At 35.0% G+C, this 25677-nt stretch overlaps 1 protein-coding gene across 1 annotated transcript in view; it reads right to left on the reverse strand.

Annotated features, from left to right (window-relative positions):
* The window catches only part of HIBCH (3-hydroxyisobutyryl-CoA hydrolase), a 69714-nt gene that overhangs the window by 34675 nt on the left and 9362 nt on the right, over window positions 1–25677 (reverse strand). Inside the window, exons 3-6 of the mRNA XM_006209981.4 lie at window positions 24492–24632; window positions 22896–22980; window positions 19951–20031; window positions 18202–18254 (exon numbers count right to left, since the gene is read on the reverse strand). Coding sequence (XP_006210043.1) covers window positions 18202–18254; window positions 19951–20031; window positions 22896–22980; window positions 24492–24632 — 360 coding nt within the window. The remainder of the gene's footprint in view (window positions 1–18201; window positions 18255–19950; window positions 20032–22895; window positions 22981–24491; window positions 24633–25677) is intronic.

Raw genomic sequence — 25677 nt, forward strand, 5'->3', positions numbered from 1 at the left:
ATGTCAGTGCTCACATTATTACATACATTTCCTATGTCATGTTCTTTTCACATTATTCAGAACTTCTACTATATTATTTGGTTCTACTCATTCTTAGTCCTTTTGAACCAGTGTATTCTTCTTTGACATCACAGAGTTACATGAGTTAAAATATGTAAAGTATCTGGAACAATGCCAGGCACTTAGAGTTCTGTGTTAACTAAATAGAAAGGGCCTTATTTTTAATTTGTTTCTTCCAATTTTTCATTAAAATTTCCTCAAGCCTTTCAAGTGATTTCACAATTCAGCCATTTAAAAGTTCTTGAAACTTTAAAAACTTTTTAAGAAAACACTCAAAAACACAGGCAATTTCTTAAATTTTAGAAGACTGTATAAATAAACCCGGAAATGATTAAATTCTTCAGTCACTACCTACATCCTTTGGAGTCAACATTTATAAATTAAATCCACAATATTTGATGCTCTTTGTACAGGTAAACATCATGTTCTATTATGACACAATCATCACAATATTAACCTAAATTATACTGTATCCACATCAAGATTATATATATTCTTACAAATTTTAATAAGAAATAAAACATTACTAGTGTTACTAATAATTCCTTGTGTTATTTTAAGAGCCCTTGTCTCACATTCTACTCTCCACTTTATCACAATGTGGCTGAAGGTTATTAGTGTTCAGGTACAGAATATGTTATGTCATACATAATTCTTTATAAAGAATTTCTCTAAAGGAACTTAAAGGAAGTTCGGGAATGTCTTGTCAGGAACTAAGAGGCTGCACTGGAGTGGCACTTTTCACATTGTGTTCTCAGTCCTGGGGCTCAGAGGAGCCCCGTCTGGGACCGCACACAGGCAGAGCTGCAGGCCTCACCGAACAACCCTGCCCCAACCACACTGCTCTGGCGATCGCCCCTACTTCTTCTCTTCATTAACTTTGAATTCCACAAACAGCACATGACTATATCCCTCCTTACAAAACATTTATATATAAGTCTGACCACAACCGTCAATCCTAGTGTCCCTCTACCTCCTCAAAGACACACAGTTATTACTAATTTCGCATGTTACTCTTCAGGTTTTCTCCCTGTGTATCTCTGATACATATTTGAACAAATGTGGATATTTATATCTGAGGCACACACATACATCAAACTCTACTCCATGGCCTGCAAGGTGCTACATAATATGGCCCAGCAGACCTCTCTGATTTCATCTCCCATCACTCTTCCCATGCTAATCCCACTAGCCACAGGGTCTTTGTGCCATTCCTCCCAAATTCCAAGCCTTTACAATTTCAATTAATCATCTAATTTTAAAGTGAGGAAGACATACCAGAGAAGGCCACTGACTGCCCCGTCACTCTGCTCTGCCCAGAGACTTTGCTCTCTCCCCAGCAGTGGCTGAGCTACGGACAGGCACTAAGTCCAAGGGCAGCCAATTGAGGCTAACCAGGATTTTAAGGCCCAGGGAGCAGAGGAGGAAGAAGAGTACATTAGACAAGATTTTCACTCTTAGGTATTTAACCTAAAACACAGTGGGCAGCTGTGAGTCGATGGCAGCCAAAGAAGCTTAAAGGTCATTTGAAATTTGAGCTAAAGAAGACACGACAGCCAAGTGAAAGCTGAAATTATATGGGGTAACAACAAAAAACTGAGACGCTGAAGGCAGCCTGTACAACACTGAGAACAAAGCAAACATATAAAGAGAAGAAGAAGCTGGAGAGAAAAAAGGAAAACACACTACTCAAATTTACCGTTAGGTCCCCACTTGCAGTTCAATTTTTAGGAAGACAAGCTTTGCTGCAGTTTTTGTCTTTGGATTCCCATTTGACCCTTGCACTTGGCTAATAACTGCTCCCTTCTCTTTTCTGGATCTGTTTGGGTGAGTCTCTGTTCTTTTCAATTAAACAAGACTCTTCACCTTTTCTAATCAGAACCAGACCTCGGTTCTGTCATGCTTCAGCCTCACACGATAGATGCCTTCATCCCCTGGTATAAATTCACCCCAGTAGGGCTGTGTGCTTTTCCCTAACACTGCTCTCCCTGACAGTCATTCCCATTGTACCTTCTGGAACCCTCACTCCTTTGCAGAAGAACCACCTAACAGCCCAACTTCTCTACAGAGAGCCCTGCCTACTTCCCAATTTCAAGAAAGAAATTTATAAGCTTCACACTCTTTCACGTGGAAATTATTGATCCCCTATACATTGATTCAGTTCTTTATTTTGTTTCAGCCATAGCTGATAAAAATAATGAACAAAATAAAAATCTTCAAAATTTTAGTAAGAAGTTATTAATGAAAAACTTTCCAAATAAGAGATCATTGACACAAGTACCATTAAGATCCAATATAAAATGCTTTTCAAGTAAGATGTAGTGAGGACTGGGAAATTCAAGCCACCTGACTTGGAGATACTAAGAACATAAATGATGAAAGGGGTGTGGCACTCTCATCGCAGGTTCATACCAAATTTTTGTATCTTACATAAAATAATCCATTATAGGCTGCTTGAAACTTCCAAAATTTACTGTTATCTGTTATTTACTATTTAACCATTCATCTTAGCTGGGACTCCTTTGCTAGACTAAAAATGCTTCAATGTCTTCAAAGTTTTATCAATGACTGGTTATACAAATTCATTCCCCAAATCTAAAACTTATTCCAACTCCTAACTCTCTTCAGATACTCTCCCTGTATCTTACCAAACCCAGTAGTCAAATTTCATTTGTCATCTAATTAGGTATCTCTCTAACATTTGACAGAGTTGCTCACTCCCTACTTCAGGACACACCTGACTTGGCTTTGAGACATCACCCTATCCTGGCTTTCCTCCTCTCTCGTTAGTGGGGCTCTTCTCTTCCCTCTGACATCAAAATGTTGATCTGCCCCAATGACCAGATGTCACCCCCTCCACTCCACTCCCTCCACATCCCTACACTCTGTTCTTTCTACTTTCATTCCCTAGGTAATCTCTTCCAAGAGCCCCAAGATTCTAAGCACTGTAACATTAATGACAAATTATTTCCCCATCCCTGATTTCTCTAGAAATTTACATCTAGCTGTTTAACACCTCCACCTGAATGTCTACATGCATCTCGACATTCATGTATCAGAAGTAAACCTCTCTCTTTGAACATGCTGCTCCCTCAGTCTTTTCCACTTCAGCAAATAGCACCATCATTCACTTAGCTGCTCAAGCCAAAAAATTCAGCATCATCCTTTCTTTTTGACCTTACAATCTAATCTATGAACCTGTCTTGACAGCTCTAACTTCAAAATTTATCTTGGACTGGGCCACTCTTCACCACTTCCACCATTACAACACTAGCTGAAGCCACTATTACCTCTTGCCCGGCCTAGTCTCTCTTGCTTCTGTTCTTGCCACAATCCATCCTCTGCACAGCAGCCAAGCGAGCTTATTAAATGTATTATCAGTTCACGACATTCTCCTGCCCAAAATTCTCCAGTGACTTTCCATCACATTAAAGTATTACTGAAATTCCACATCCCGGCTAATAAGGCCCTATGTGAACTGGTGCCTTTCTATCTCCCTGACTGTATGGTCCACTATTCTCCACTTTCCTCACTTTCAGTGTGTCCTGTCAGACACAATGGCTTTTTTTTTTCTTTTTGAAAAATGTTTAATTGACATGTATGATACATAATCGAAAATACACAAATGGTATAAATAGTAAGCATACAGATCCAGTGAATTATCCCAAAATTAACATACCCATGACACCCAAACTCAGATAAAAATTATCAGAAATTCTTTTATGCACCCCATCAGTCACTACTCCTTCCATCCTTCAGGTAACTACTATCCTAACTTCTAACAAAATAAGATTAAGTCTTTCAGGTTTTGATCTTGATATAAATAGGATTATAGAGTATATATTATTTTTTATTTGACTTCTGTCAACATTATGTTTGCAAGATTTATTCATGTCATGTGTAGCAATAATTTTTTTCATTGTATAGCATTCCTTTATATGAATAAACAATTTATTGATCTGTCTTACTGTAAATAGCAAGTTAGGTTTTTCAGCTTGGGGCTATTGTAAACAATGATTCAATGACCATTCTTACACATATCTTTTGGGGCATAAGTGCACACATTTTGGTTGAGTCTGTACCAGGCTATAAAACTGTTGGGTCAGAGAATTAATTCAATCAACTTTGAAAGATGGTATCAAACAATTATTCAAAGCAATAATACCAATTTCTACTCCACCAGCAATGTAAGTTTATATTCCACGTCTCCACCAATGCTTGAAATTGTCTTTCATATTTTAGTCATTCTGGGCATATGTCAGTATTTCATTGTGCTTTCAATTTTCATTTCCTTGATGTTAATGCAATTGAGTGCTTTGTCATGCTTTGGTCATCTGTATATTCTTTGTGAAGTGTCTGTTTTAATCTATTGCTCATTTTTCCATTTTTTTTTTTTTTTTTACTGATTGGTCATAATTCTTTATACATTCTAGATGATTCCTTGACAAATATACATATAGTCAGCCCTCTGTATCCACTGTTACTTGTCTGCAGACTCAACCAACTACAGATCAAAAACATTCAGAAAAAAAAAAATTTCAACAAAAAGTTCCAAAAACCTTGCACTTGCTGCATACCACCAACTATTTATGTAGCATTTACATTGTATTAGGTATTATAATGTAATCTAGAGATGATTTAAAATATATGGGAGGATGTGCATAGGCTATAAGCAAATCCTATGCTATTTTATACAAGGAAGTTAAACATGCTTGGATTGTAGTGTCTGAGGGGGGTCCTAGAACTAACCCCCCTGCTGATATCAAGGGACAACTGTATTCCAAATACTCATTTCCAGTTTGTGGCATGCAACGAAGAGAACTACTTTTTAGCACAATTAATCTGTTATTTTTGTTTATGGTGCATTTAATGTACTATTTAAGTAATCCTTCCATACCCTCAAGGTGTAGCATAAACATGTTCCAATATTCAGGATTTTCTAATTATCTGCCTATAACTGATTACTAGTTTAATTCCACTGGGGCCAGAGAACAATTTTAATCCTTCAAAAAATGTTGCGACTAAATCTATGGATAATTTTGATAAATGTTCCATACACACATGAAATGAGCAGTTACCGAGTACATGTTAATTGGATCAAGTTTACTGGACAATGTTCAAATTGTGTGCATGCATGTAAAATATGTGTGCATACATGTACACATACTGTTTTATGTCTCTGTTTCATTTGTTACTGAAAGAAGTATGTTCAAATCTCCTAAGATTGTGGTTTTGTCTACTTCCCCTTTAAGGTCTTTCCACTTTTTTACAAGACCAAACATTTTTAAATGTTTGAAAATATCACACCAGAAGAGTTATTTCAGATAGGCAGGAGTTTGTTCTCATTGTTTCTCAGTGTCATAGTGTATGTTATGAAACACATTAATTCAGTTCAGCTTCACATTCAGTTATAAACGGAGAGTTTTAGACAAGCATTTATAAAATATCTTTCTATAGCTGATTATAGTCAATAAAATTATATTCAGAATCTGACCTCACCCATCTTAAGAAGTTGAAAAGCTCAACATTTTTCAACAGACTGAACTAAGCCCCATCTGCTAAGGAAACAAAACCTGAAATTTAGGACTTGCTGAATTGGGCCCCTAACTGTTAAACATTAGGAGGTAGGGTGGCCTGGATTCAGACCGGCCATCATGTGGAGTCAAGCTCAGCTTCAAATCCTCCCTTCCTGACTGGACTGAGATGATATGGATCATCTCAGCCTAGAGACCTCCTACAAGTGAGGGTTGAGAGATTGCCATCTTAAGGCTCAAATAATTGTCAAGTAGAAATAACTCAGTTAGAAATAACCAGCATTCAGAAATAATCTGACATATAAGACAACATGACTAAAGCGAAAGAGAAAAAAATACACAATAGAAAGATTCACATAACATACAAATTTAGATTTGTTATATGTCTTATAGCTATGAAATGTCCTGTATCAAGTAAAAGTTTTTGCCATAAAATGTACCTTATTTGATATTAAAAATAGCTGCATCAGCTTTATTTTTAGTGTTGATATCTTTTTCTACTATTTTACATTAACCCTTCTGTGCCTTACATTAATGGTGTCCCAAGCACTCTGACATGCCTTGTTTTACCCCTGAATTACCAGTAAACAATCTTCACTGCAATACTGTACTGATACTGTGCAGATGAAGTAAAATAAGTCTGATCCATATTTATAACACTAATATGGATAAGGGTAAATAACTGAATATATGAATGTAGTCAAACTATCATACCCTGTCACAAGAATGACGATCTACTTATTTAAAGTTTGGCATCCTTAAAGGTAATACTTAGGCAATCTAAGACTTTCTTTTAATCAAGAGACATGGCTGGATGAGTTTTCACACTGTTCAATAGAGGAAAAATGCTGCTGTAGCTTTATTTGAGGCTTTTAAAGAAGATGTCATCACGATTACTTAAGCACAATTTAATCCTTCAAAATGCAAATATGTATGTCAGTAACTGGAAATGAGTATTACTTCTTTATTTCCAGATAACATTAATATTCTGGATAAAAACATTAATTTTTTTAAATTGATAATTATAAGGATATTTAAAGTTAATTTAAGATACAGTCAACTACCTCACAATTTATATTAATGGCAAGATTAATCCCTCAAAACACAAAGACACAAGTACAACAATTTAATGTGGTGTTTGAAAAAGAAATGTTCCAGATAATAATGTATCTGTCAATTTCCTGATTTTGGCATCTTTTTTCTTAGGCAATACACACTTAAGAATTTAGCAGTAAATAATTATCATGTCTTCAACGTTCTCTCAAATGGTTCAGAAAAAAATTATCCATAGACAGATGTGAGAGAGAAGAGAAAATAAAACAAACGTGGAAATAACAGGAAATGTGGATGAAGGATATACTGGAGTTCTCTGCATTATTCTTACATCTTTCCCGTAAGTTTGAAATTGTTTCACAATAAAGTCTTTTAAATAAAAAATAAATAAAATAAAAAATAAGTGTTCCAAAGTAACTAGCAACAACCACAGGAAAGAAAACAACAAACTCAGAAAGGCATACAATGGATGATGTGACTAATGCTCACACAAAGAGTCATGCATTTAAATTCTAATCAGAGAGAATGAGTAAGGTTCTGTCCAGAATGAACACTGCATCACAGTATCAGAGTATGTGAGAGTCTTCTCTTATTATCATGCAAGATTATAAATGGTGCTTTGAAATACTTACATATTTCTGTTAGAAATTCAAATAGACTTTTCATCATACATTATCTCATTATGGTATTAAAGTCAATGTTATAACTATAAAATAACCTTCATAATGTATCTCTAGGACCACATGCCTTAGATTAGCAGCCAAATTAGCAGGCTCCATGGTAAAAACAAAGATTATTATGCTTCTCATATTAATACTAACAGGCTAATATTGAATGTTAATAGTATTAATAAATGATTATACAATATTAATATAGTTTGATAGACTACAGGAATCAGCATCAAACACACTTTTTTATCCTGCTTTGGATGCATATAATTCATGCTATTTTTAGATTACATTTTATATTTATATATTTAGATTATACTCAGCAGAAACAAAGTAGAAATATTTAATTTTTTTATGAATTAACAGTCTACCATTCTTGGAGGTACAGTTTTACTTTAAACAAAAGAGCCAGGGAGATATGATATGAAAGTTACTAAGAGAGTAAATCTTAAAAGTTGTAAGAAAAAAAAATTTAAGGATGTGTGGTAATGAGTGTTAACTTATTATTTTGCAACATACACATGTATCAAATTATGCTATACACCTAAAACTAATATATGTCAACTACATCTCAATCAAAAAAAGCCAATGAGTAGAAATACGAATTCCGGTACATCATACATTAAAACATAAATTAGGAATAACTTTTACACACCTCCTAGATTCATACTTAAGGTTTTTACCTCAATAAGTACATTTCCACAATATATTATAACATATCACATATCACACATTATATTTAAATGTCTGTATATTTAATAGATATTTAAAAAAAGAAGTTCTAAGAAACTACTGCCTTATATATTCAAACAAGAAGGATTATTATAATAGGAGTACTCTTAAAACAACCTCATATTTACCAAGGAATTCCATTAACTCTGTAAAGTATTAACTAAAATCCATATTAACTAGCATCCTGAAAGCTATTCTGGCTACTTTTTGGTATATTTGCATACTTCTCTGATCTGTTGAGTTCAGACTTTACCAAACAGCAGTCATATTTATTTCCAATCTATTTATGCCAGCTGCACCTGTTATGGTGAGTACATATTTTAAATATTATTCATCATAAATAATATAAGTATGAAGAGTTATTTCATGAAAACCAGGCTGAATACTCTGGAAAAATTATGAAAAAGCTAAGTTACTAAAACAATTTGGTATAGGGCAAAGACAGCAATTACTTCAAGTGACTATTCTTCATAATAGTATTGATGTTGTTATTCTGAAACTATTACACACATTAGAACAAAGCAAATTTGTTACAATTTCAATTTTTTTTAAATATAAGATTTTCAACATACATGATACAAATATCAAAGAAATGAAAATTTAAATTTGAATAGGAGTATTGAACTCAGGATCTATTTTCACTTAAAAACAAAACATATATTCTTAGTTCTCTTCAAAAAAGCCTAGAAACTACCAACTAAAGCAGTGCCCCGACTGTTATTGTTAACCACCATTTCTCACTAAAAGTGACCAGGGCTGCCTTAGAAAAACACCTGATTTTAGGTGTGGTGAATTAGTGTACAAGATGACCCGGAATATGGTTCTTTACCACAAAGCAAAGAAACTGTCAAAGATTTCTGGGCATAGAAGCCAACTCAAAGGTTCCCATGACAAGCCCACTCTTCTGGGCCCCCTTTTTCAGCATGTTTTATAGGCTCTTTTTCTACCTCTGGCCAATAAACCCTTTTTTTTTTTAAGGTTCCTTTCTGGACTTATTTTGGTTGTCACTCTATTTCTGCCATATTTCCTCACATGATCTTTTCTACTGACAAGTTTTCAGTATGAGTATCTCTGTTGCAACATAATGACTTGCTGAAAAAATTCGCAGGTTCTACAAAACTGCACAGCACTTACAGGCAAAAGGGTTTGGGCCACCTGTTCAAAACCTGTGCATCTCTGTAATCTGAGTGCAACAGAAACTATAAATGGCCCCAGGGACTTCATTAGGACCACCAGCTCAGTATGAACAAAGAATGTCACAGTAGGTATCTAAAATGCACAAAAATAAAAGTGAAAAGAATGGCAATACCTTAATCAGAGCAGGACTGGAAGATGCAGAGACAAAGCACGTGTAAATGCAGCTGGGAGCCAGTGGGACTGCCATGCCACAACCGAGTGCTGAGAGCTGGGGGTTCGTCCTATGGTGGAGGTGCCCCCAACAGGCGTTTGTTTGTTTTTTAATTTTTTAAAACTACAGACAAGAGAATTTCTGCTCACAGTATGGCAACTGAGCTAAGCACTTTCATCCCATCTAGCTGATTATATATCTACTGCCACTATCATATCTCCCCACATCTAGGAAAAAACTGCATATGAACCGATACAACTTTTGTATTATCCTAACATGGTTTTTCCATTTACCAATCACTTATGAGCTGACTCATGTTGCAGAAGCAAGTCTGTAAGTTCCAAAGTAACACTTCTCGTCCAGGCAGCACCCCGAGTTTCAGACCTGCATAACTGACAAAACACTTCTGTTTGGACAAGACACTCCCACACGGATAAACCCACAGGCATTTCACATCTACGAGGCCCAAATTAAACGTATCTCCCTTCACTCTTCCCAACCCACTCCCCAGTCACTCTTTCTCCCAAATCTTAGTGAGCAGTCCACCATTCATCCCCCTGCCTGGTCCAGAAACCTGGAAGTCATCCTCGCCTCCTTCTAGCCTTTATTCTTTACATTCACCACATCACCAAATTCCACCAAGTCTCCTCCTAAATATCTCCCTTAAATCTAATTTTCTGCTCCTGCATTATCTCTACCCTAGTTCAAAATCACCATCATCTCTCACTTGGATGCTGCAACAGCTTCCTAAATAATCTCTTTACATCTAGTCCTAGCCACCCTCCAACCTATTCTTCCCACAAGAGTTATCTGTCTAAAATGTGCCATTCAAGCCATCCCCCTTGATAAAAGCACTTAAAAATGGGCTCTCCCTCTTGATCTCAGGATAAACAACTTAATATATTTTATATAAGAGGATTGATCTGGCTTCTTGCTTACCTCTCTGACCTCAGAATTTAACCATTATCTCCTTTGTACTCCAGAATCTAGGCACACCGAACTTTCCCCCAAACATGAATTCTCTATCTCATTTTCACACATGCTATTATCTTCTCACTCACACACTATTCTTCTACACTGCATCAACCCCTTAACTCACTTGTATCAACCATACCACATTCCTCCACCACTCCAACTTGCTCTTCCTTGACTGATTCAAGTCTCAGCTTAAATAAAACCCACCAGGATGCTTTCCCTACAACCCCCTCATCATTAAAGTACTCACACATGTACCCACACATACACACACGGGTGAGGCTGGTACTGTTATGTATATTTCCAGACCACCCTGTACCCACCTGCCTCACTGGACAGTAATCTCCATGAAGAAAGAAAAGACATCTGCCTTGTTCACCATTTTATCCCTAGAACCTAACTGGTATCCAGTAACAGCAGACATTCAATTCATTTTGCTGGTTGGGTGAAAGAGCTGAAAACATTGTCAAATAATGGCCAAAATCATAACGAAGCTCTAGGTAGTCTTAAACCTCCTATGTCCATACATCCTTCGAAGAATGAGCTCATTTCATGGGCAAGAGGAGTTCCCCTGTCCCTTTCATTTTTGTGAAATAATCTGATGCCTTATTAAGGAACAGAGCCCCTAGACCACAAATCATCCAACTCAACATAGTGGAGATAAAATGAAGGCAGGGAGAGAATGGCACAGGGGAGGGGTGCCATTTGACCAGGAACCCAAGGTGCTTTCACAGTTAAAAAGAAAATGAACCAAAATCCTGACCAATAAGACCACAGGAAGTGGCCAAGAAAAAAGGAGAACTCCCAGCAGATCTGAGAATCTGCAAGTCTGTGAAAGTTGTCAAGAACACCCATACTCCTAGAAAGTCAAAGTTCTATTTCCCAGAAATCAATACCTTAAAATGAGGGTGGGGTGAGGGGCAGACAAGTAAAGCCAAGTTCCTACTTAGGAAATGGAAGCATTTCCAAATTCTGTAGTCAGATATCTATGGGCTAAAGGTCAAGGGGAAAAGAACAGAGGAAAGGGAAGAATAAAGAGCTCTACCTAGTAAGACAGACAAGGGATGAGATGGTGTTTAACAGCACAGGAACATCTGTCAGAGGATAATCCATTGTGTCTTGAAAAACAGAATCCAATGCTTACCTATGAAAAAGGATCACTAAGAAACTAAGTGACCCTAAAAATTTGCTATGAGAAATTCTGCATCTAAAAGCAACCCTAACAACCCTTCCCTAATAACGCATATCTAAATACTACTTTCCTAATGAAGGAAATCTAAATACTACAATAATGCAATGGGGAAAGGATAGTCTCTTCAATAAATGGTGTTGGGAAAACTGGATATCCACATGGAAAAAAAAATGAAACTGGACCCCTCATACTGTACACAAAAATCCACTGTGTACATTGTTGGTGGGAATGCAAACTGGTACAGCCACTATGGAAAACAGTATGGAGATTCCTTAAGAAATTAAAAACAGAACTATCATATGATCCAGAAATTCCACTTCTGGGTGTATATCCAAAGGAAATAAAATCATTAACTTGAAGAGTTAACTGTACTCCTATATTCACCACAGCATTATTCACAATAGTCAAGATGTAAAACAATGTAAGTGCCTGTCCATGGATAAATGGATAAAGAAAATGTGTGTGTGTGTGTGCGTGTGTGTGTGTGTGTGTATACACATGTATGCATATGTATTTATACATACACATATAATATATGTAACATTATATGGTTATTATACAATATAAATACATAGTATAAATATATATATAATTTAGAGTATTATTCAACCTTAAAAAAGAAACTCTGCCACTTGCAACAACATGGATGAACATGGAGGTATTATGCTAAGGGATATAAGCCAGACAGAGAAACAGATACTGCACAGTATCACTTATATGTGGAAACTTAAAAAAAAGTGTAGCTTAAGTAAACAGGGACTAAAATAGTGGTTGCCAGGGCTGGGGGATGGGGAAAACATAAAAGAGTTGTTTAAAAAGAGTACAAACTTTCAGTTATAAGATCTGAGGATTGTTTCACAATATATTCCTTTCACAATGTATTCATAAATCAAATCATCATATTGTACACTTAAATATATTACAATTTTACTTGTCAGTTATACTTCAATAAAGCTGAAAAAATGTCTATCATTAGCTGTCATGCCTAATTGTAAGAACGATTGTGATTTTTATGTCTATCTTAAGAACATGCCCAATCACTGGACAAAGGATGGTCATTCTAAATCATTTTTTTTAATATGGCTAAGCCTCTCAATTAGTCCCTGAGGCTGAAGGAACATCACTGACGAATTGTGTGCAGGGCAAATACATGATCAATTTCCTATGCCCAGCCCTTCCTATTGTTATTGCATGAAAAAGAACATTCTTTGGTTGGTGGATTATAGCCTTTACAATGGAAGTCTCAAGCATGGGCAACTGAAATGGCAAAATACAAATTTAGAATGTTTTCCAGGCTTTGTTAACAACTTAATATTTGATCTTTTGAAAGCTTCTTGGGTTTTTCACTTAAAAATGGCACGCCCTTGCCTGTCTCTGTATTCTAACCGTGCTACAATGTAAAAACATTAAAAAGCATTCTAACAACTCTCTTTTTAATGAAGACATTTAAATGAGGTGGGGAGAGAAGGGTACCAAAGTTCAGCTAAACTCAAGTTTCTTTAAAAATCTTCTCTAACATAGTTAACAAAATTATGTCATCTCTTCTTGCATAATTGCTCAGATTCTATTAATTAAATGCTGTTGTAAGAAGAACCTAGCATTTCATTACAATAAAAAACGGTTTCTTAAAATGTCATCTATTCAAATTGTCACTAACAGCAGCAAAACAAAATACCTTTCAGAACTGAACAAAGGTGTACCTAGTATACTTGTCTCTGCAATACATTAACATAATTCAATCTTTGAGGACTGCTGTTTTCATAAGAACATGTTTCAATGACATTAATCAGTGGGTAAACTTCATCTGATTCACAGTTCCCATTTAACTGAGCACTAGTCAATTTTCCACGTGATTGGTTTATGTCGCAAAGTCTTTTGGGAATTTTATCTGCTCACTATTTCCATTCTAATTCCCACTTCTCTATTCATCAGAATATACCCCTTCTAAAGTATGCCTTAAAAGTTTTAATTTTCCATCATACTTATCACTAAACTCTTTTGCTGGTAGCATCTTAAGATATTTTGAGAAACACAAAAACAATACCATATTGCACCCATATTTTGAGTTGGCTTGGGGGAGCTAATTTGTTTCTATTGTAAAACACATCAGTGGAAAGAAAAAAAGAAGCAAGGAAGAAAGAAAAGAAGGAAACAAACTTACAAGTTCTTTCATGGAATTCAGTTTGAAGGGAAACAGGGTACTTACTACACGTACAAAATAATGTAAAGATTTTTCTCTGTTCTATATCTACTTAAAAATAATTTTAATTTTTAAAGCAAATTTGCTTGTTAATATTAACTTGAGAAAAATACGACTTTGAATGTTTAAAATAAAAGGTAAAGGAAATTTAAATTCTTTCTTCCTAGGAAACAATGAATTACTCTCTCAAATTGTTATTTGTTAAAAAATTGGGTTTCTCTCTTCCAGAAACATTGTAATGACATAATCTTACATAATTTTGATTAGCCAAGTAGAAAACTACTCAGAAACATTTTTATTTTACTGTATACCAAAAACATCAAGTAAATGTTTGAATTTCTGAAACCTGAAAACATAACAGAATTTAGCCATTCCCTCTATAAAGTGCTACTCTTCATGGTAAACAACAAGAGACAGGAAAACTGTCATTTTCTTGCTGGAAATAGGTAAGATAGATTAGATAGATTAGATAGGTAGGTAAAATCAAGCTCTATGGCGCCATCTTTTGGACTGTTCAAGTTTTCTTAAAATTCTTACATTATAAGAAATACTATCGGATCACTATCAAGATAAAGACAGAGAAAACAATTTCTATACCTTTTCTTAAGCCATATTTATTCTCTCTTATTCTCATACTTTTATATTGGGATTAAAAATATATCTATAGAACTATTACGTATAATACCAAAATTCTATTAAAAATTCTGAAAATAAAGGCCTTTTGAATAACAAACTACGTGTTCTCAACACCTTACAGTTGTGGCTCCTAAAGTGAGGTGCCCCCACTATCACCAGCACCATCAGCATCATAGGGGAACTTTTAGAAGTGCAAATTCTCGGGCCGCACTTCAAACAGACTAAACTAGAAATGGGTGTGAGAGGAATTTGCATTTTAACAAGCCCTTGGAGTGATTCTGATACAAGCTAACCTGTGAGAACCACTGCCTTAAGGGCATTCTGAAAAAGGCCCACAGCTTACACTGAACCACACTCTAGTTAAGAAATCGCTTAATCAGCTAATAATTTTAGCTTCACACTGGGATTACCACTGAGTTTTAAAAACATCTGAGTTGTGCTCCAATATCTGATTTAATAGTTCTGGACGGTAAGTAAAATCTGGGTACTAGGATTTCTTAAAGACTCCAAAGTGATGCTAAATGCAGCCAAGGTTGACAGCCAATGACCTAAAGGATTACATTTTCAAACGCTAAAGTTCACTAAGAGTCTTAGATTAAGCAAAGTTTGTAAATATGACATGAAAAGTTAGCCTTCAAAACCAAGATACATACAAAACCCATTACAAACAAAACAAAACAAAACTAGTTCAGCTCCAGTCTGTATATTTTATTCTTTCGAAGGCTACACAAGATGTTTACTATTATTTACAGTACAACTGTTTTAATAAATAATTTATTAGCTATATACTGTACATTCCCTAGTTGTTATGGGAAGGTTAAAAAAAATCAAGGCAAGATAGTTCTTTCCTTTACAGATCATCTAATATATTTGGGCAATTTTTTGTAATAACTGACAATAAAGTATAAACGCCAAATTTGGAGTAAAGATCGAATGCACTGAGTCAATGAAGGAAGAAATCACACCTAATCATAGTGGTATTTATGACTGCTAAAAAAAATAGGGTAGCACCTCAGTCTTTAAGGATGAATTAGATGTAGAGCACACAGGACGTGTAGGTGGCAGGCCTGATGGGAGAAAAGACACACGGGTTTGGGGGGGTTTTCTATTGCTTTTTTTTTTTTGGTTTTATGGGGGGTTAGGGGCAGGGCTGACAATATGTAACACATGTAATAAAAAAGAACCTTTCTCATTGAGGGGTTCCTCATCTGAACCACAGATCACTGCAAATGACTTAAATACTTGCTCAATATTCCCAAAGTTAGTATATAACTGGTACCACTTTAGAATCACAGGACAGAAATAAAGAGTGCAATTAATTCATTACAAACAATTGACACCTTGGGCACTGGCTCCCAGAATTAGCATGACTCAGAATCATCTGGAGGGTTTGCTGAAACACAGAATGCTGGGCTCTGCCCTGAGAGTTTGACTCTGGGGATGGAACCCAAGAATTTGTATTTTTAACAAATTCCCAAGTGCTGCTGATACTGCTGGCCCAGGGATAACACTTTGAAAACTACTGTGTTAAGGTACTAAGACCTCATTCTCTGGTGGTATTCTGGCTAAGAAAGGCTGATATAAAGTATATTTTCATTTTCATTTTTAAAGTCATTCATACTTTTTAAATACCGAAAACTAGAGACCAGTAGGAAGAAGCACCATCATCCTTACTTCCTCTACTCAAGACAACATAATCTTGGTCTGTTTTACTGCAGTCTTCTCTTTAGAAATAAATGACGTATTCTTGGCTGTAACACACACAGGAGTGCATGCAAACATTGTACCAACCTATATCTGTCACGGAGGCCACAGGCATGGCCAGCTCATTCAGATGTGGTATGCTAGGGCAGGAACTCTTCTCAGGTTCCTATGACAAGAAGGAAGTTCTGTCCACTGACAGCACTAAGGGGAAGTTCACCAATCTTTTTGTTTCAAAACTAATCTTGTGTTATTAAATTTGAGCAATCTCTTGGTCAACTAGGCCAAATATTTACAGAAGTATTTTCAACAATTGGTATGTGAGTAATATATTTTCCTTTCATTTCTGAGAGTATTTTTCTTTTATACTTACACTAAATGATAATTTGGTTGGGTAGAAAACTCTTGGGTCTTAATGACTATTTTACAACTTTCCCAATCCATTGACTTCTGGCACTCAGCATAACCAAGTCTGAAACCAGAATAATTTATGCTGCTTTGTACATAACCTCTATCCGTCAATCACTCCTGCACTCCCAGGGCTTGGCCTGAACACCTCCAGCTGTTTGTGTCTTAAAGCTTATAATTCAGAAAAATTTACCAGAGCTTTTACCTAGGTGTGGATCTCTTTTCACCGATTTTTACCTGGAACACTGTGTTTCCTTTAACTATACATCTCTCAGCTTTGAGAGTTTTTTGCTTTTAATTAAATAAAAGAAAGGCATCTTTAATTACATCTGACCATTTGTCTACTTCCTATCGAGTATTTATCATTGCTGCATTCCCAGTATCTTTCTTTCACATTCATTACTTCAAAATGTCTACTCTCATCATTTTTATCCTTGTCCTTTTTTGGTGACAGCTTCTCAAGTTTATCCTACACAGACACTTCATTATCTGTAATATTAAATTCAATTACTTCTAGTCTATTGCCTTCAAAGTGGAATGTCAGGTTCTGCTATTGCATTTTAGTTTCCAGTCATCTTTCCTCACGTTACCTGTTCCCCTTTGCAGCCTGTTGCCCTTTCATCTGAGCTTGCCGTCTCCTTATGGGCTGTCATTCCTATTTTATTGGAGCCACATCTTTTTACATGTTATTAAGTATGCCCAGTTTTTTTGTTTGCTTTCATTTCCTTTCACATTCATGGGGGACCCTTCCTTCAAAATGCTTCAGATTATTTTCCTTCCGCTGGTTCTGCAGTATTTTTTCAGGGAGTTCCTATTTTTCCCATCTTAACACTTCTTTGACAAGTAAGCACAATCAACCCATGCTCAGTTCCTGCCACAAGCAGAGAGGTAAAGATTGCCTGGACCCTGCTTTCTAGTGGAATCCCTTCCCAGATCTAAGCAATTCCCAGTGCCAGAAGGCTTCATCTAGTGTGGTTCTACTGGGAAGAGGGGGACTTCTTGTATTCCCAATGCCTAAATCTTTGAAACACTGAACAGGTTCAATTTTTGAAATTCTATCCTTCAGCCTCCTACTACCTACTTAAATCCTACCTTTTCCTGCCATGAAAACCCATGCTGCCTTCTCATTTCTTTAAAGGCCTGTCTTTCTTATGGTCAGTGCCATACATTTGAATACTTTTTCTGTAATTATTTCATGTTTCAAGTTATTCAAGGCCAGTGACATTGATGATTTGTTTTGCATCTGTGCTATTTACAAAGATCTGTGAACTGGTAGAAGAGTGCTTTCAAAGAGCTTCATGAAGTGTCTGAATACTTTCTCTAAGATTTTGTGCAGAAGATACAATTTAGGCAACCACATCCCCACTAATCAGAGTCTAAAAAAGAAAAAACCTTCAACATTCCAATTTCTTTTCTGAAGCTGTTGAAGCAATAGGTTTACTTACAAGCCGAAAAGGGGTTCTACGTAACCGAAAAAGAGTCCGTTTTGTTGGTTAAGAACTCACTAATTCCAGAAGCTGAAACAGCATATAACATAATTAAGAACATATTCTTTTGGGTGAAGCAAACCTGCAAGGCTCAAAACATGATTTTGTTACAAAAAGTTCTACTGTATTACATTCATCATCACACCTCTCTTCAATAATTTATTTTTACTACAACTCACATAACAATGATAAGAATAGTCTACTTACCCCACCCATTGTAATTCCATGAATAAGTGCAATATATGGTTTCTGGCAAGAATCTAAAAGAAACAGAGCTGTAATCAGTTATAATGTTTAAAATACATTTGTTTTTTCCAAAAATTACATGTTACATGACCTCTGAGTATTTTCCTTAGAAATTTTTAGAAGAAATATCAAAGTAGATTAAACTTTTGGCTTATAAAATATATTCTTTTTACAATGTCAATCCATATACAATCCTGATCTATTCATCATTATTTAGTAACTCAGTACTTCAATTTGGAACTAATGAAAGCCTTCAATAAATCCACTATTGAGAAAATAAAAGTTAGATGCCACATGCAAAAAATTCCAATTACATTAGAGGCTTACGGTATAAATAAACTATAAAAAGAAAAATAAAAGACCATCTTAAAAACCTCCATGTTGTTTTTTTAATGCAAAAAAGCAGAACTCAAAATGAAAAGAATGGATACACTTCATCTCATCAAAAACTTGTCTATACCAAAAGGTAAAGTGGCAGACTGAAAGCAGCATATTTGTAATATATATAATATACAAAAGAAAATAGTCCAGAATACATATAGACCTACTATATCTGTAAAAGATAAACAATCCAAAAGGAAGATAAACAAAGGATAAAACTGAAAAGAAAATCTAAATGAGTAATTAACATAAGAAAACACTTTCTACCTGACCTGTGTTCAATGAAATATAAATTACAACCAGAGTAAGATATCAAACATGCAAAGTTTAAAAACAAACAAAAAATGACAGAAAGGACATGTAGAAAATCAAGTTTTGTGCTTTAGAGAAAAATTTGGAAACACATTAAAGATGTATAAACTCAATGATCTATCCATTCAGCTTCTATTACTTCTAGAAACTTCTGCACATGGGCACTAGGTGGGTATATAAGGTACATCAATCTGTATTAGCAAAAATTGGAAATAACCCAAAATATCCATTAATGAAGAATAGATAATATGGTGAAACTGAATCATATAGAACAGTTACATTCCATGCTATTAAAAACCTATGGAACAGCATTACAGTAAGATAGTATTATGCAAATTTCAAAAACAAAGTAATACTACTTTTGTTCATAAATATGTAGTAAAAATATAAAGTTTGATCTAATAGGATGCACTAAAAATTAATGACAGTGGTTGCTTCTGGAGAAAGAAATGGTACTGAGGAAAGCAACAAAATGGACTAAACAGTAATTTTAAAAACTTGTAGTATTCTATTTTATTTAAATAATTTTTAAAACATCAAGCAAAAATAAAATACGGATATCTATTCCTTCTGGGCTGGCAAGTACACAAGAATCTGTCATTATTATTCCCTGTAATTTAACATTGAAACAAATGATTGATAGAGGCTTCACTTCCAATAAAATCTGGAACATCAACTATAAAAGAAATTTCATTCTAGAGTTCCTCAACAATTAGGAAAGTAACTTCAATTCATAGAGAAAACTGGGACCCAAGTTTTTCATTTTCCAAGAAAGCCAACCATGTATCATCAAAATCCATGTTTTCACATTGCTTGTGTGGCAAATAGTTAGGTATATAGCTTATTTACCAAAGTGTGAATTGTTCTGGAATGAGCAGTCAGACTAGTTTAATCAAGTTTATTCCTGGCACAAAGTATATAAAAGATTAAATAAGAGTGTCTGTTGATTACATTTTAACAATTCACACTGTGCGACGTAAGTCTTGATTTTCAAAGCTCTTACCAGAGCACACATACCAATGGCATTGTTCAGCACATATTCTTCTCTGAAGAGGTCCTGAGTCATCTTCTGGTCCGTCTTCCTAGCTTCTGAGAGTGCTACAATAAAAAAAAGAAAAAAAGGATTACAAATCAAAGAAAGTGTTTTCTAGTCAATACGGTCAAATAGAATAAATTTAAAATACTGTGATAGTAAGTACCAGGGGGAAATTCTAGAATGGTTTGTTAAGGTTCTGAAGATGTTCATGCCACAGACATATTATAGTTAGCCCCAGATCCATAATCCAAATTCAAATGTCAAGGCAAAAATTCTTATTCAGAATCTCTTACAAAGTGTAAAATTAGAAGTTACATAGCACTACAAAATGCATTTTCTTCTATTTTCTGTAGCACCTAAATAAACATCTGCTGGATACATACTTCCTTTGGTAACGTACCTTAATACAAAGTACCTTATACTTATACACAGAGAAAGGCATGCACATGTCCGTGCACACGGAGTTCTACATATTTTGTCTAAATACTTCTGCCACATTCATTTCACCATGGAAGATTTGTTGAGCCTCTACTAGTAACCACACAATGTTTTAGATAACAAGACAGCAATCTAAGATGGCCACCCTGGAGTTCTGACTAGTAAGACAGACACACTACTAAAACACATTCCTGTGCTATGCTCGCTATAAGCCTGGAGTGCTGTGGGAATGGGAGCAAGAGAGGTGTAATTAAAAGACTTCCCAGGAGAGAGAGATCTGAGCCAAATATGAATAATCAGTAGAGATTTCCCAGAAAATGACTGGAGAAAGTTCTGAGTAGAGAAAGAAGTACTACAAAGGCACACAGGCAAGAAAGAATAAAATCAAGAAATAAGTAGTTTTAAAGGACTAACGGAGAATGGTAAAAAGTGAGGCTAGAGAGGTAAATGAGATAGTAGTATCCTTGTTTATTAATATCAATGAAATATAACTTCTCAAAGATGTTCTACAGCATAGGAATACCTGGCTTAATAAGCAGGTGTTCAGTAAATATCTAAATAATAAATAATATCAAATGGTTTCATTTCCATAGCAATTTCCTATTATCCAGACTTCACCGCTACTTTATTACTATTCTAGTCAACATAAAACTACTAACAAACCACTCTCTTCCATATATTGCAAGCTCATATGCTTTTCCTGCCTTTAAGTCCTATGAGTATTACCTACTAAAATATAAATTAAAATGTAAATATACACGTTTCCTCTTTTATGGGAAAGTTACATAAAAATTGTTGACTATTAACAGATTTTTAGACTAACTCAGAACTCTGATATAGTTTCCTTCAAAATGTTCCAACCAAATGTTAGCTTATCTTCCCAGTTTTTTAAAAAAAGCTTTGATATCTAGTTTTCTTGTTCTGAGGCTTTCACCGATAAAACCCCCAAAACCCTCATCTATTGTCTTTTATTCAATTTTTGTCATTTCTTACCATTTCTCTAAAAGGAAAGGAGTGAGAACTGTATTGCCTGTGGAATAAAGCTTTTGCCTCAGAACTCTTTGGAGATTTCCTTCTAACCTTATTTTAATCAATTGGTTCCATATAAATTAAATGACGTTAATATCATTAAAAAAACTTTTTTCAGAGTGCCACTTACTTAGACTACGATGTTTAAAGAAACTAAATTTCCTAGAATTGAAATCCACTGCTTTATACATGTAAACTAAAATAACTCTAGAATTTATAACAGTATTTCTTTTTTTTTTAATTTTTAAAAATTTTTTTTCTTTTTGGGGAGAGGAGGTAATTAGGTTTATTTATTTTTAGAGGAGGTACTGGGGACTGAACCCAGGATCTTGTGCATGCTAAGCATGTGCTTCAGCACTTGAGCTACACCCTCCCCCTAGTATTTCTTAATATCAATATAAAGTTAGGCCTATATGCAAAAATAGCTCACAGTCAGAAGAAGCTAAAAATCAATACATAAGGCTCTGTCCATTTGTAAAGTGACAAGATAGAAGGCCCAACTCTAGAGGAAAGGTCAATTCCAGGCTGGAAAACGTTTTAATTGTGGGCAAAACAATAAATTCAAAAACAATTCAGCTAACAAGTCAATCTAAGCAACTAAAAATTTTAAAGTGAAATTTGAAGACTCAGTTACTTTAACACGTATTTGGAATTATGTCCTGAATCAAGCTTGTTTCTTCCTATTTCAAATATAATGGTTTACATAAAGTTATAAATTTCATAAATAGATCAACCCGAACATTACTGTCTTAACCCAATATGAAAAACAAATACAAAATGTAAAACACAAGGAAAAGACCATCGCAGGAACCTATCAATCCCATAAGAAACAAAACTGAAAATGTGAGAACAGTTTTCAGTATACATAAAATACTGACAAGTGGTAATAACATTTCTTCTTTTATCTTTAATAGTTAAATGTGTACAGATTGACCCAAATAACTAGAAAGACAAGGAGAATTAATCTTTTTATTCATCTCAGCATGTTCATTTAAACACACATAAAAAATATATTAATATTATAGGATAAATTCTGTAAGTACATTCTTGCTTTGGGATCATGAACAATGGGAAAGTACAAACTCATGGAAATATGTGAGAGCATGGCATATCTGCAGAATGGCAAGTCACTTACATAGCCAGACTGAACTGCTTAATATCAGCTATTCCAAAATGAAAAGTGGACTCATTTACCATAACTGGACATTTTGTTTAGAATAATTCAGGAAGAGAACCAAGATATCTGAAGTGCATACATGTAGTTAAAAAATAAAACAATTCACTATTCTCATTTTTCTATTAATTACAAAAGTCTTTTAATTTTTCCTTTTTCTAAGTTAACTTCATTAAGAATTATTAACATTATAATTTTAAAAATTCTAAGAAGTAAAGCAAATTACAAAGCACTACAAAAATCTGCTAATACCTTATCAGTGCTATTGGGGGAAAAAAGTTTTACCTCTGACATCACCCCCAGCACAGAAAGCCTTTCCACCAGCTCCCTTTATGATGACCAGGAAAGTTTCTGGATCTTGTTCCCACTTCTGTCCAAATGTAAAAGAAGATAGTATAAAGCATATCATAAATACAAACTCATTAAAGATATGTTTGCATGCACATACATATAAATATGTATAGATAGAGATATATGTGGATATAAATAAAGCATAAGCTTTATAAAGCATATCCAGAAGAATTGATCCCACTTTCATTTTCTTTTCTGGCATAAATTAGAGGTCACTCCAACAAACCTGCTAGATGAGTGCATTTTGTGACCCAGATTTGATGATGGCAACTGATATCTTTACCAAGACACCTTTGAAACCAAGGTGAAAAAATACAGGCTTAATTTTATGTTACATAAGCTTATAAATGTGGTGAACAAATCAGCCCGAAGACTGTTGATAAATAGAACAGTAAACCTTTCTACTGTGGTGACACAGGCCTACTGACAAATTTAAAAGGAACAGAGTAAAAAAAAAAAAAAAAACACTTCTATTGATCAGATCTGAAAGCAATCTTGGGTTGGTAAGGACAGCTAATAATTAAGTAGGATGAAAGAATCAAGAACCACTGGAAATCGAAAAGGCTAGAACAATGGATCAAACAAATAACTAGTTAACCAGAGACAGAGAAATTCACAGGAAATCCATAAATTCTACACTTGAGAATAAAAATATAAATGGGCAAAGAAGAGATAGAACTAGACAGATTAACCTTGTGGTTGTCCAAAGAAGGTTAATACAATGGGTTACATTAATAGATGTATGGTATTCTCACATGGAAGTTTCTACTTTCTTCCACTTTAATCTGGAACACTTGGTCTGTTTCTCTGTATCACACTTAAGTACATATTACAAAGTGTCCCAAACAGACAAAGCAGGATGGAAGAGACTCATCAAATGAAGAATAAAGGAACTTGTGACCAGGGGAGAACTAGTCTTTAACCCCTGTACGGCCAACTGTGTTAGGTGCACTATTTCACTTCATCTTCACAACAATTCTATGAAATATTATCATCCCCATGCCACAGATGAGTAAATGAAGCACAGAGAGATTAACTTTCCCAATCTACACAGTTAACAGAAATCCAAGTTCCAAGTACAAGTGGTCTGACTTCAAGTTGTGCTTTTCCACTGCACCATGCAGTTAACTTAGAAAAGCTTAAGGTCTTCTTTAAGAAAAGGCTGGGCAAGCAGTTCAACAATCGCTGTCTTCAAATCTGGAAGCACATTAGATTTGTATACTCATGACTCAAGAGGCAGAACCAGTATACTGGTTAAAAAGTTGGACAAATAAAGAGTGGCAGAGCACAAAAAGAAACTTGGAGCTATGTAAAGGTGGAAGAGGCTGTCTTGTGAGGTGATGCGCTCCCTGTCACTAGGGGTGCTCCCCTAGGATACCCACTCAGGGGAAGTGCTGAGGACCCAAGCATCGATGGGATTTGGGCACTGATTCCAGATAGTCCAATGATTCTATAGAGAGAATACAGGAAGTGTTCTATTAAGATATACATTTAAAAGGATCCATTTGATTGCTTTAAGAAATTACAAACCTTTAGTTGTGGATAAATCTGCCGAATCATATTAAGATTCAGTGCATTCAGGAACTGTGGTCTGTTTAGCGTTATCACTCCTGCACAACCTTTTCTTTCCAAAAGCACTTCTGCTGCTGCATCTGTGTGCTTAGACACCTTCTGTGTAAACAGAGAATAACTATAAGATGAAATTCATTAAGGTTTTGTCACAAGCCAACATCAAAACATATACATTAAATACAAATCTTTCACACAATGTTAAGGGTAATTTAATGGGTCACTAGGTACGTCTGACAAAGGTTTCTGAGTTTATTTAGACTCTGTAGACAGACAATCCAAATCAGACTACATATACCTCTTAAATCTCTTAATTTTTATTTCTGAGTAAACTTGGTCAACTGATTTAAAATAGAACCCAGCCCTAGAATTTCCTGGACTATGAAATACTCCTATTTCTGTGTACCAAGCAATATATTAGGTACTTGGAAATCAAAGGTGAACAGAGAGGGCAAATAATTCTGCCTATAGCAGCTACCAACAACTGGGACAAAAAAAACATGGTATTTGAGTTGGGCCTTGATGTATGCCAAGAAAAAAAGGGGGGTGAGAATCCTGGAGAGCAGCACATGCTAAAACAAACAATGACTATTTGGAAATATTAAGATGTTAAACATGAATGGAATAAAAGCTGGTTGAGGAAATGAGTGATGGGAAAATAGGTGGAATAAGTAGTTTAAGGCCAGATTGCAAGTCATATCATTGTAAAGAACTTGCCTAAGTCATGGAGTGAGGCAAGTGACCTCGCCTTCAATACTCACGGTAGTTCTAACTTCCTTGATTAATCCCTTACTCATATGAAAAGACGGATGAAAGAGTAAAAAAGCTGCACTTTTCAGATATCTAATCATTCTAAATTTTAAAGTAATACAGATAAAAGTTTTCAAAGTATACAAACATGTTACATACGAGTATTAATAAACTCTAATCTCCTTCCACATTGTATTTCTTTTTTGCTTGACTCACGTCAGATTCGCCAGCCAAAAAAAATTTTAAGTTTCATGACTGCTTTCACTGAACAATTTTACATAAATTTTTAACTAACCAGATGCAATCATTTAAAATCCTATTATTTGGTTTCAGCTCTGAGATGCTGAGAGCTGAAAAGATGCACCTTCTGACCGTATAACAAGAAAAAAAGATGAAC

The sequence above is a fragment of the Vicugna pacos genome, chromosome 5 (assembly GCF_048564905.1).
Source record: "Vicugna pacos chromosome 5, VicPac4, whole genome shotgun sequence".
NCBI lineage: Eukaryota > Metazoa > Chordata > Mammalia > Artiodactyla > Camelidae > Vicugna > Vicugna pacos.